The sequence below is a fragment of the Artemia franciscana genome, chromosome 16, assembly GCF_032884065.1.
Source record: "Artemia franciscana chromosome 16, ASM3288406v1, whole genome shotgun sequence".
NCBI classification, from domain to species: Eukaryota; Metazoa; Arthropoda; class Branchiopoda; order Anostraca; family Artemiidae; genus Artemia; species Artemia franciscana.
In genome coordinates, this window is record NC_088878.1 from 24,555,582 (window position 1) to 24,569,610 (window position 14,029).

The following is a 14,029-nucleotide window of genomic DNA, read 5'->3' on the forward strand; positions in this document are numbered from 1 at the left end:
CATGATTCGTAGACTTATCATCCTATTCTTCTAAACTTTTTTCAACTGTGAAGAAGCACCCTGGGCCTTGGCTCTGCCACTTCTAAAATCTACATTGCACCCACCGTCTTTACCAAGGGTATAATTTTCAATAGGATAGGCAAGGGGGAACTGCCTCTCCCTGACCTGGGTTTGCCCCCGCCCCCACCCAGCTGAAACTTTGCCTTTTCATAAATCTTGTAAAAACCAAGATAAGCCTGCATAACTCAAGCATCCACAGAAACGGATCAGTTTTTTTTAGTATATCTTTGCCTTTACTGTACTAAATGGCTTATTTTTAGTTTTCACTATCATTTTTACTTGATTTGGGAAAACTGGATTTGACTTTGCCCCCCCCCCAGGATTTTGAAGAAATTACGCCACTGGTCTTTACGAATAATTCTACCTAGGTAACTGAAGCTGTCCCTGGGAAATCTACTTTAATTAACTTAAAAAACAGAATAATTTTAACAGAGTAAATAAAAATGGATAAACGTATAATAACCAAATTACGCAGATACAGATTCTAGATTGTTTCATATACAAAATAACTTTAAAATTAGTATATATCTCGTCCAGTTTCGCATTTTAGTTTCATATTCGTTTTCAGATATTAATATTTTAGGATTTCATCTTAAATTTCAATTTACACGCATCACCACAAATTGATGACAATAATTTTTGTTAGTTAATATTTATGTTTTCATGCATCTACAAAGAACTATTTTTTATAAATAGTGATATAATATTGTATGTTAAAATATAATAACGATATAAATATGCTAAAATACTGGTTGAAAATCACTTTATACGCTTTGATTAGGCTTTTATGACAAGGTTTATAATTTGAAAGGATACAAAAGCGTTTAAAATTGATGGAAAGATAAAGAATATGTGTCACAAAGATTACCAATAAGTCTAAGCAAAAAATAAATAAATAAAAACTAGACTAGAATTTTTTTTCGTTTTCTATGATAAGCTCAAGTGAATACTTTCCTTTCCTCGAAGTATTGTTGAATAAGTTGCCCCAACTATTAGTAAACAGGAATACATTTTGAAATTTTTATTGTTTTCGAGATTAAAACATGTATTAGAAATAGATTAAATATAAGCGGAAGTAAAAAAACTTTCCTATTTCTAAGCACTTTTTTTATCATTCTCTTAGAACAAGTCTAAGTAGTAACATAATTTTAACTGGCGAGTAGACATATCTGAAACTAACGAAGCTACTGATTTATAAGAAAAGAATTCGGGATTGGACTTTACAGTCCCCATCGACGATGCTGATCTTCGTTTCATGGCCCTTCAGCCAGGAAGTGCAAGGGACAACCATCCTGTGCATTCGCACACCCTTCCTGTTTACCTTCCTTATGTTTCTCCAGGTACCCGTTTAGAACTGGTACAACTCTGGCTGTGTTTACAGAATCACGCCACTGACCGCCCTTGCAAACTAAATAAACAGCGACACCAGGATTCGAACCCCTGTCCTCACGGACAAAGGATATTAAGTTCAGCGTGCTTAACCATTTGGATAGATTGATATTATGATTTGTATTATAGATTCATGATTTATATTCTGAGATTCATACTATGGCAGAAAATTTTTGAGAAAATACTAAAACTAATTTGGGAAAATAGGAGAAAAATGGATGCTAATGAAAGCGAATGGACGAATTAACCTCTGAACTAATCTCCTCAGAAACAAGGTTTTCTCATCCATGGGCGGATGCAGAATTCATGTGTGGAGGGGGAACTGATAGAAATTTGGTCCCCGAAAGTTATTTTTTGCCACTTCAACCCTGTAATTAGTGGAACCGAATTCTGTGGGGGGGGGGGGGGAGTTGGCACGTGCCCCTAAAACAAACCCACGGATCTGCCCCTATTAGTATGTTAAACAATTAGTTACAATTCTCAGTGACTCTATTGATCAAAGTCGAGTTGCACAATTGGAAATAAATGAATGTCTAACACAAGTAATGTACACTGCATCAGAATGTGATTTAATGATATGGAATATAACCTGTAATGACAAAGAGGCAACCAGATTCTGCGATAAATTAGGGTTGTTGCAAAATCACATGTTTCAGAGGGAAGTTTTTGGTAGCTAACGCCCAATTTCTAAGGTGTCGTTTCAAATATGAATTATGTATTCTTTTTAGGACAGTTTAAAATTCCCGAACCAAATTAAATTTAAAATCTCTTTCTCAAGTGGTCAAGACCAGCAACCTTTGGGTGCTAAATTTAGACCTGTCATTTTTATCAATTTACTTTGCGTGTATTATTTGATCGTCATTTAGTAAAGTGTAGCCCAGGGTTTTAAAATGTTCCAAAAGCGAAAAAACAACTTAAAATTATATTGTTGCGGATAATCATGTGCTTTGAGACTAGTTCCATTAAGTATGCCCTTTATTTCACTGTGTAAAGAGGTATGGGCAACTTATAAAAGTGAAAACTGACGGTAAGTGTCATAAAAAAACACCAATGCCTGCTACTTTCTGGCATTTCTTGGCATTTTCTCAGTGTAATAATAAAGTAAAATTACTGTTATTAGTATAACTCGTAAAGTTACTGTAATAATAAGTGTTTAATCTCAGCAAATGAAGCTTGAAAAAATGAAAACCAAATGACATTACACCATATTATAACCAGATCTACGTTGCATGGGCAACGTGAGGTGTTGCGGCAACCATTGTTAGGCTTTGCCGAGTAAAGTGTTGCGAGAGCAACACTTTGATTTTGTTTCCTCGCTTCGACTAAACGCTGAAGTTCTTAATCTGTAAGGATCTTAGAATAAATACGAGGTACACCATGTACTATACTAGGTACTCGCAAAAGTTGCAATCCCCTCATTGCAACTAGTAAAAGTTGCAAGCCTATAGATAATTGTAGCCTAACAACCGATTATCACTTACAAGTCCCCTGCATGTCTTACCGCTGGAACCAAATTGGTATTACCATCAAATACACCAGAAACAAATAATAAGTACACCAACTAGCATAAGTTGCGAACCCCTCATTGCGAAAGATGGTTATGAGCTAATAGCCGACTGTTACTTAAAACTCCCCTTTATGTCTCACAATTGGTATTGGTCTATTTTTGGTTTCATTGTATACATTACTACTGAAGTTGTCAACCCCTTTAAACTTTCAAACAGGTATATCTCATGAAGGAATATTTCTACCGAAAAACGGATGATATATACTTTGTTTAGCTCATCAAGAGCTATCGACTGCCGTCGAAAACAAAAATCTATCTGTCTTAGTTCAAAAGTTGACTTTTTTGCCAGGCCAAGTTTCTAACGTCGTCACTCAGAACTTAGAAAGGAGCAAAGGATAAACTTTAATTTCTTTAGCAATGGAAGAACTTTTAAAGTTTAAGAGGCATATTTGATACCATTTCTGAATCAGCCTATTTTTACCTTACTATTGAAGTTGTCAACGCCTTTAAACTTTCAAACTGGTATATCTCATGAAGAGATTTTTACCAAAAAGTGGATGACATATACTTTGGTCAGCTCATCAAGGGCTATCGACTGCCATCGAAAAAAAAATATATCTGTCTTAGTTCAAAAGTTGACTTTTTTGCCGTAAGCCAAGTTTCTAACGTCACCACTTAAAGGAGCAAAGGATAAACTTTAATTTCTTTAGCAATGGAAGAACTTCTAAAGTCTAAGAGGCATATTTGATACCATTTCTGAATCAGCCTATTTTTGGTTTCAGTGTGTACCTTACTATTGAAGTTGTCAACGCCTTTAAACTTTCAAACTGGTATATCTCATGAAGAGATTTTTTACCAAAAAGTGGATGACATATACTTTGGTCAGCTCATTAAGGGCTATCGACTGCCATCGAAAAAAAAATCTATCTGTCTTAGTTCAAAAGTTGACTTTTTTGCCGTAAGCCAAGTTTCTAACGTCACCACTTAAAGGAGCAAAGGATGAACTCTAATTTCTTTATCAATGAGAGAACTTCTAAAATTTAAGAGGTACATCTGATACCATTTCTCTACCGCAATCCTTGTGCGAAAGACCGAACGATAAACTCAGCTGAACACACGAACAGAAATGGGTAAAAACAATAGACGGCAGCACTTTTGGTCCCCACTTTTTTATTTTTGTAATTTTTTTTCTATTTTTCATTCAAAGGAGATATATTGGCTGTGGGGCCGAGTAACTGCCGCATATATTTAACCTTTATAGATCTGAGCTCATCTTCAATTTGAAACTGGTGCCTGCCTTCTTGCCTGCTAGAACAGAGCTTTCCACTCGAAAGCAGAAACATTGTTTTGGTGAAACGAAAGCTCCACTGCATAAATTAAGATAGTTCTTTCTCACATAGGCTATAAAACTCAAAGTCACATCAAACACTATAGGCTCTGGCTAAAGGACAAGCAAAAACCATCCTTTTTGGCCCCAGGCAAGAGCTCAACGAAGCTTTCCAAAATACAAGGTCATATTCATCAGTCTGGCCCAAGGTCCACACTTTCCGTAAAAAACGTAGAGTTTAGACCCTTATCACTTTCTAGGAATAAGGTGAAATCTGGGTGCTTGGAACAAAAAAGAAAAAAACTATTACAAAACTAAAGTGTTGCTCTCGCAACACAATAAACAGCTGATTTCCGTAAAAAAAACTGATATATCAAGACTAAGCTAATAATTACAGACATGAGATGAAAATTCTAATGAGGGTACATAAAGGCATTGCCACACATAACTCACTGCACTGGCAAGCCACCTGAAGGTAATACAACTGCAGTTGGCTATTGCTTATTGCTACACGCCATCTGTAGTTGGCACTGTGTGACTTTTCAACGTTACTACTATTGCTACAGAAAACTCACTGCACTGGCAAGCCACCTGAAGGTGATACAGCTGTAGTTGGCTGTTGCTTATTGCTACACGCCATCTGTACTTGGCACTGTGTGACTTTTGAACGTTACTACTATTGCCACAGAAAACTCACTGCACTAGCAAGCCACCTGAAAGTGATACAGCTGTAGTTGGCTGTTGCTTATTGCTACACGCCATCTGTAGTTGGCACTGTGTGACTTTTCAACGTTACTACTATTACCACAGAAAACTCACTGCACTGGCAAGCCACCTGAAGGTGATACACCTGTAGTTGGCTGTTATTATTGCTACACGCCATCTGTAGTTGGCACTGTGTGACTTTTCGACGTTAACACTATTGCCACAGAAAACTCACTGCACTGGCAAGCCACCTGAATGTGATACAGCTGTAGTTGGCTGTTGCTTATTGCTACACGCCATCTGTAGTTGGCACTGTGTGACTTTTCAACGTTACTACTATTACCACAGAAAACTCACTGCACTGGCAAGCCACCTGAAGGTGATACACCTGTAGTTGGCTGTTATTATTGCTACACGCCATCTGTAGTTGGCACTGTGTGACTTTTCGACGTTAACACTATTGCCACAGAAAACTCACTGCACTGGCAAGCCACCTGAATGTGATACAGCTGTAGTTGGCTGTTGCTTATTGCTACACGCCATCTATAGTTGGCACTGTGTGACTTTTCAACGTTTAAAATCTATAAGACTCAAAATATTTTTTCAAAATATTTTTAACTCAAAATCTATAAGACTGGGGACCAAAGATGTTTGACAACTAAGGCACTTCTCAACTATTAAGCTATGAGTAAAAATTCTGTCGACACATCCTCTAGCTTTTCTTAAACCACACTGTTCTTCTCTTATAATTTTATCTATGGTATCTCTCATTCTTAAAAGTATCATATTACTAAGTAATTTCCTAACTACAGAGACAAGACTAATGCCTTGATAATTACGACCCTCACTCTAATCACCTTCCTTATACAGTGGTTTAATTAGAGTTTTCCTAAAATCGTTAGGTACTTCCTTTTTTTCAAAATCATATTCATAATCATCAGTAGCTTATTTCTAACCTCAGAGCCACCAAATTTATGAAACTCATTTACCACCACAGTATCAGCACCTGATGCCTTATTATTTTTTAATCCTTTTAGTACTGTCGCTAAATCTTCCTCGCAAAACAAATCTTCCTTCAAATCCAAGGTATAACAAACTTTTTCATTTTCCTCTATATGTTTCCTGCAACTCTATCGTGGTTTGCATATTCTCAAAATGTTGTGCCCATCTCTCCTTTTTACTCTTTTCTTGTCAATAATTGTGGCCCCGTTCCTCTCTTTAATTGGGACAAGTCCGGATTGACTACTCCCTCTCAATTTATTAACATGCCATTATATCTATTATATCAACTTGAATATTAATTTTTCTCTACTTACTCTGTCATAATTTTCTTAATAAAAATTTTGTTAGTTTGAATATTTCACTCATATACAATGGTAACTATTTTAAACGCACATACAGTTAAAAGTAGAGGCCTAATTGTAATTGCAAATTTTTAACTTGAGTCTAATATTGGAAAATAGGCTACTGCCCAATCTTGGACAAAGAATCTTAAAACTGAAGTATCTCAATCATGGGCAGATTCAATCACTGACATGTGTTGTGAAACTAGTAATCATATTTAAATAGTCTTTGTTATAAGATTGTAGTTAGCCAATCCCAACTATCTGTATCAGGCCCGAGATTAAGAATCTGCTGACCTTGTTATGGGAAGATACATTTGAGTCAAAATATTTGTCCAAGATCACACACTGTCCAAGTGCAGAGGGCTTTTACCCTAAATCTTATTTCATGCAGTGGATATGATCTGGCTGTTCCAGCTACTTTCACATATTATCTCTCCCACCACTCATAGTCATCACACTAATCTCTGCACTCGGTTTTACCTTCTCCCTAATGGTCCTCGAAGATGACTTCTACAAAGTTGCCAATTACAACCTAAATCATATCTTAGTTCACATTTCTTTTTGCTATCTTACCCACGAGAACCGTCTGAGCTGTCGTAAACAATCACAGTCCGAACCTTTTCAGATTCATTTTCACCCTCAGTGCTGTCTTCTCACCAAATCTCTTCATGTGCCCCCAGGGCATAACTTACAACCCACGCCCTGAGGGCTGTGGGGGTGTGTGTGTCATGTTCAAAAGACCGGAAAAAAATTCTGGACATTTTAATTACAAAATAGGTATCTAAAGGTTTTGATTTGATGTGTTTGAAGAAATGGTGGGCGTAGGAGGAGGATTACTTGTCCTCCAATCACTTAAGGCAATTAAAAAGGGCAGAAGCCCTTTCAATTTCCAACCGTATGAGCTCTTTTCTACGACAACAATTGGCCAATTTAAATTTCTATCTGATGCATTTTGGGAAAATACGAGGTATGGGGGTGGGGGAGGGGGTCGGTGTCCACCCTTCCATCGCTCTGAATCTCAAAAAGGGTACAGAAACTTCTGATTAGCTATCCATTAAGCCCCCTCTGAAGTTTACAGGATCACCCTTTCTATATAAACCTTATATACCCAAGGGCATAACTTTCAACACTTACCCTGAGGGCTCTAGGGGGATTGTCATCCTAAAATACAAATTTCCAGATTTTTAACTACAATGGCAATCTCAAAACTTTGATTGTATATGTTTGGGGAAATGGTGGGCGTAGGAGGGGGGTTAGTTACCCTGCAATCGCTCTCGACTATTAAAGATGGTATTAGCCTTCCAATTTGTAATGAGCCCGTTCAGAACTTCGCACCACAACTGCTTCTATAGGAAGCACCCTGGTTAAAAAAAAAAAAAAATAATACATTGTGCCCACATCGCTCTTTACTTAGGCAGCGCTAATGCGCTGCTTAGGTAAAAATAAATTATAAAATAGATGACACTTCGGTATCAAACTTAAATAGGAAATTTCGGTCCAACTGAGATAGGAAATTTCCTAAGCTAAACTGAAACCTATTCGGGCAACTAAACTGTGGCGAAATGTCATCAGATTTCAAAGGTAGATATGGCACAAACAAGTATAAATAGTTAATGTTATTTCAGAATGGAACATGGGCATAGGGAGCAGCAATGGGCTCTGCCCTGAGCAAGAAGAAAATGTCAAAAAATAGACCATAATCAGACAGCAGCATTTTCACAATTTATAGTAGCCGACGTATTTATTAGATATAGAGGTGTTAGTCTGCAGTTAGGTCCAACCAAAGAAACTGTAATATTTTGGAAACAACAAAAAATCTTAAGTACTTACTTAAGATTAGGCCTAGAGCAAGCACTTCACTATACTTACAACCCCCCACCCTAATGGGTATTCTCCATGTGTTTTTTTTATTTCTTGGTTTATTTAACCTAGCCTAGCTTTTTTCCTGCTAAATAGTCTATGTTTGAACTAAATGGTAACATATGGCAAGACCCATGGAATATAGGTCTGAATGGGATATATATTTTTACTTTAGCAGGTGGATGTTAAAGTAAAACATGTGGTAAAATTCTAGTTGATTGACTTCTTGCTATCTCAGAAAGGGATTAGGTTAGGAAAATGAAACTTTCAGGGATAGGTCTACAGACTAAAGTATGTCCTGTGAAGGTATTTTGAAGTACCTGCCATCACTTCTTCTCCCTCTAGAGACCCCTGACCTTTGATGACCTTCAAAAATATGTGTGTTATAAAAGTGAAACCTTTCAAAATAGATCTTCTGCTTGAATGAAGTACAACAAAATTGTTTTCAGCTTCACAACTTTGCTCAATCCCAATTTATAAGGTTTTAAAGATATGCAAATACATTCCCTTAATTTTGAAAAAAAAAACATTGATATGGCTCAGAATTCTACTCAAATAATAGTAATTGCATTTTCAGAATTAAAAGCAAAGAAAAAGCAACTGGTAACTGAAAAGTAATGAAAAATGTAGTTTTGTCAAAATTTCAATAGGTATAGACCTGTCATGTAGGCAAATTTCAGGCCCTCTGGAGGGAGAAGGAGTAGAGGTGATTACTTTAAAACATCTTCCCAGGATATACTTTAGCCTGTAGACCCATCCCTGAAAGTTTCATTTTCCTAACCTAACCCCTTTCTGAGATAGCAAGAAGTCACTCAACTAAAATTTTACCAAACATTTTAAAGTGCTTTTAGGAATGATATAAGTATTTTAAGATTTTTAAAGTTGTTTTTGAATTTCATAATGTTTTTTTTTAGTAGGCCTAGGCCTAACTGTAGACCATTACTGATATGGATTATTGCACAAATAAGAAAGAAAGATTCATATTCATTTGTTTACAAAAAATTAAATACAGATAAATAGCCTAAACTATAACTGACTTACCAATAAAGTCAACATACCACTCAATGCCTTTTTTTTATGTTCTTTATGAATATAATAATCACTTCTAGCAATTAACTTCTAAGCAATTATTATATTTGTAAAGAATATAAAAGACATCAAGTGCTTTATTCACTTTATTGGTAAGTCAGTTATATGAACTGTCATAATTTTACCAAATCTTGGAGCATTTTTACACCCTTGACTAGGAATAGAATATATTACAAGGCTATTATTCATAGCGTGATTAAATGGTAAAATTCTACTTTAGTGACTTTTGGCTATCTCAGAAAGGGGTTAGGTTAGGAAAATGAAACTTTCAGGGATGGGTCTAAAGGCTAAAGTATGTCATGGGAAGGTATTTTGAAGTACCTATCTCTGCTCCCTCTCCCTCTAGAGGGTCCTAACCTTTGATGACCTTTAGAAATATTTGTGTTATAAAAGTGATACCTTGTAAAATAGATCTTCTGCTTGAATGAAGTACAACAAAATTTTTTTCAGCTTCACAACTTTGCTCAATCCCAATTTATAAGGTTTTAAAGATATGCAAATACATTTCCTAAATTTTGAAAAAAAAAACATTGATATGGCTCAGAATTCTACTCAAATAATATGAATTGCATTTTCAGGACTGAAGGCAGAGAAAAAGCCACTGGTAACTGAAAATTAAGGTAAAATGTTGTTTTGTCAAAATTTCAATTCAGACCTGTCATGTAGGCAAATTTCAGGGCCTTCTAGAGGGACAAGGAGTGGAGGTGGGTACTTCAAAATACCTTCCTGGGATATACTTCAGTCTGTAGACCCATCCTCAAAAGTTTCATTTTCCCAACCTAACCCCTTTCCAAGATAGCCAAAAGTCACTACAGTAGAATTTTACCAATTAAATTAACAATAGATAAAGTATCTACTCACTATTTTTCCAAACAGATACAACCAATCTCTTGCTTACCTTCAACAAACAATAGCTCATAAAATATAAATCCTCATAGCCTAAAAAAGAAATCCTTCTCCATCAAGAACCATCTCAAACAAGTTTGCTGAAATAGAAAGTGATTTAAACTTAACTTGCCAAACATCTCCTATTAGAAGTCAATTGAATCTGATCCTTTTTTGGAACCTAAAATGTAAAAGTAAATGTATTTACAAAATGAGGACCAGTCAAAGGACTCAATAAATTATCTTTGGCAAATATAGAAGTAACCATGCTAAAAGCCTTTTTTGATGCCCAACATCTAAAAAAGAAATGCATTTGCAAACTGAGGACCAGTCATTTATTTAGTACCCATCTTCAGTAAATACAGACCACCCTAAAATGATTTTACCACCCTAATTTAAAATCCTAAATGGATTTTACCACCCTAAAAGGAACCAAAGCTGGATTTCTAATCTCACAAACCACACTTAAGAACCTGGGACAGGGTTTTCAACTGTGCTAAGTAACTAATCATAGTCAGCTACATCAGTACCAGCACTGTCAATAGTGTCACCATTCAGTTGTGCAATGGTATAGAATTAGTCTTTTGGTATTCTGTCTAGCACTAAACTATTGTATGTCCTATTATTGAAGTAAAGAGAGAGAGAGGGACAGCTTCTTTATCTGTTACATTTCTAAGAATATGTAAAAAAAAGAATTTTTTTTTGTCCAATACTAAAGGAAAGAAATCAAGATTTGTTTCCATTTCAGCTCCTTTTATGACAAATATTGAAATATTTTTTTTTTATTCCAGAGGCCCAGCCACCAATTAGTTCAGAGGGGAATGAAGATGTAATGCCAGGTGAGGATTATTTTTTTCATTTTGTACTATTTCAGCAAATTTGGTTTTAGAAGCACTTGATTTTAATAAAGATGCTTTCTGTTTTTAAATCTGCTTTATAATGTTCAAATATAAATATATTAAACAAGCTGAGCTTTTTAACATTTAGCACTAGCTAATTCCTAGTACTAATAAAACCACATTAGAGAGAGGGTAAGATAAATTTGTTATATTAAACAAGCAACAGCTACAGTTTAAAGGCCATCCCAAGAAGTAAAAACTTGTCTGAGGGGTTTACTAAATCCTACAAACCTTACAACAAAACAATTACATCAAATGTACTGCTCTATTACTATCCCAAGAGGCTATAATAATAATTAATTTATTCATTTGCCCCTCCCCCCCCTCTGAAAATAAACAGCTAAAATTCGTGCTTTCTATAAAGTACTTCTATAATTACACTCTTAAATGAGGAAATGTCACAAATATTTTTTTTGTTCTGGTCAGTATAGTTATGACCCTTAATCAGCATATGAAGCACAAAAACATTGACAATGTCAAAACAACCAACAAAGTGTTAATCTTTGTTGAAGATTGAGTGTTGTAATCATAGATCAAAGCTCTCTTAATTTGCTAAACCATCAAAACATGAAAGATTATTTTCATGTTATAGTCTAAACATAAACAAAGTTTGTATAATTTTTATAATTCAAAAGCTGGCAATATCCTTACTTGCTCATAGAGTTTCTGCACCAAACCCCAGGGTCATGGGAAGAGGCGTTGCTAGCCAAACAATTAAAATTTGCTATTAAAATTACTTCATTTTTTACCAACAGAGACTAATCTTCTTTCAGTTATTTTACATCATATATTTCCATCAGCCCAGTTACCTAAAAAAAACAAAAACAAGCTAGTAAAGTACTACTACTACAATATTGTAAATACAGATGTATAGAGGAAAAATAGAGAACACATAGGACAAATACAGGGGAAAATGCTTCAGTTTTCTCATTATACTTAGGTTACAGGATACAATTTTACAAACAGACTATACATGGTACTTGAACAATAAAATTTCATCAATATTAACTTCCAAGTATTTAGATGAAGATATACACTTTAAAATTCCACCCTGTGCTACAATTTCCTGAATCAAAGAATACAAAACTGGAGACTGAAAAGAAAGAAAGAATTTGACTTGCCAATTTTAATCTTAAGCCTGTTTACCTCTAAAAGAATGTAGCCTATTATCATTACCTTTCATCAGCGTAATTAGTAATTCTTTTGCCTCTGCAGTGGTGATAGCTACAGTGTCATCAGTAAATAATGACAGTGTTTCATTCCAGGGACTATTAATCATATAACTACCACTAAAACACCAACTGGGGATGCTATTAGGCATATAATGGATAATACTAAAAGAATCAGAACAAGAACAGATCCCTTTTGGACATCACAACAAATAGACACGCTTTAGATTGCATACAATCCATCTCTAATAACTGTTAAATGCTATTAAGGAAACTCCATGTATGATCAAAAGCTTTACCTTGGATTCCTTACACCTTACATGCTCCAGGATTAGACCGTGGTCAACCACTTCAATTGCCTTCATTTGGTCTACAAACACTGCATTACCCTTAAGTCCTTTGTCTAAAGGTATATTAATTACACCAGTCAAAATATCAATGCATCTGCTGTCTTCCTATTCCTTCGGAACCAAAACTGAGTAAGATTCAGTAAATCAAATTTCTTAAGAAAATGGGTTAACTGACTCCTAAAACATTTTTTTAGCTGGACAAGACTACTACTACTACTACTAATAACTCACTACAACACCAAGCCGCCTGAGACCAACACAGCTACGCACGCTCCTCCTCCAACCTAATCTATTCGAGGCCCCCCTCTTTACACCCTCCCAGGAAGTTCCCATTTCCTTTAAATCTTTATTTATAACATCCTCCCAACCCAGACGAGGACGAGCTGCTTTCTATGTAGCCCCAGACGGTTGGCCAAAAAGGACAATCTTTCATCTGCTGAATGTGGCCTAGCCATCTCAACTTTTCTTTCATTATAGCCCTAGAAAGTGGGATTGAACCACATTTTTCATACAGCCTACTGTTTGAAATATGGTCAGTCAGCCGGGTACCCAGAACAATCAGTAGGTAATTTCTCTGGAAAACATCTAGTAAATTTTCGTCTGCTTTTTGGAGTGCCCATGCTTCAGAGCCATATTTGACTAATGTCATCACTGTAGCTTCCAATAATCTAATCTTGGTCTGCAGACTTATCTTCCTATTCTTCCAAACTTTTTTTAACTGAAAAAACACCCTGAGCCTTAGCTATTCTACTTTTAACATCTTCATGTTCCCACCATCTTTACTAATAATATTACCAAGGTAAGTGAAGCTGCCAACCTGATCAATCTTTTTGTTACCCAACGTCACTTGTTCATCTTCACTTACCTTTGTGTCCCTGTTAGAAACGATCTTCAATTAATGGCGCTAGAACAATAGACACTGATGAAAAAAATGCATTCAGATTTTTTTGGCTCACCAGATTGCTATTGGAAATACTGCTTTTCATGGTATCTTTGGTCTCCCCCTTGCTTGTCCATGGTAATCTTCTTTAAAAGCAACGATAGATCAATAGGGGATGGCAAAGTGGGTCCAAAAGGTAGATCTTCTGAAAATGGAGAAATAGTATTGGCTGTTTTTAAGCCTATTGAAGAAAAATGATTCAGAAATTCATGATAAACCGTCTACATCTATGGTCTCATTTGTCATCACTTCAGAAGTTGAATTATTAGGGCTATGACCTATAACACTGCGGATTTTTCGCCAAGTATTCAACGAGCTACCTTCAACTTCATGCTAAAATACCTTTTTAGGCCTTACAGAGAAGATTATTGGTGTTGCTCTTTATTCTCATTTGTTGGTTTTAAAGCTTCAAGCTTTATTTTTTTTTTTTACAAAGGTCTCTTGATAACTTTTGTTGTGGATGGGCATTAATACAAAGTTTCTCCTTTGAGACGTTCCTCCCT

General features: G+C 35.7%; 2 protein-coding genes across 2 annotated transcripts in view; one reads left to right on the top strand and one right to left on the bottom strand.

Annotated features, from left to right (window-relative positions):
• LOC136037259 (protein furry homolog-like) overlaps nt 1–14,029 on the bottom strand; it is a 195,141-nt gene that overhangs the window by 49,238 nt on the left and 131,874 nt on the right. The gene's annotated exons all lie outside the window — the stretch shown is intronic.
• The window catches only part of LOC136036918 (protein furry homolog-like), a 94,333-nt gene continuing 88,101 nt past the window's right edge, over nt 7,798–14,029 (top strand). The window contains exons 1-2 of the mRNA XM_065719298.1: nt 7,798–7,915; nt 10,960–11,007. Coding sequence (XP_065575370.1) covers nt 7,897–7,915; nt 10,960–11,007 — 67 coding nt within the window. The 5' untranslated portion in view covers nt 7,798–7,896. The remainder of the gene's footprint in view (nt 7,916–10,959; nt 11,008–14,029) is intronic.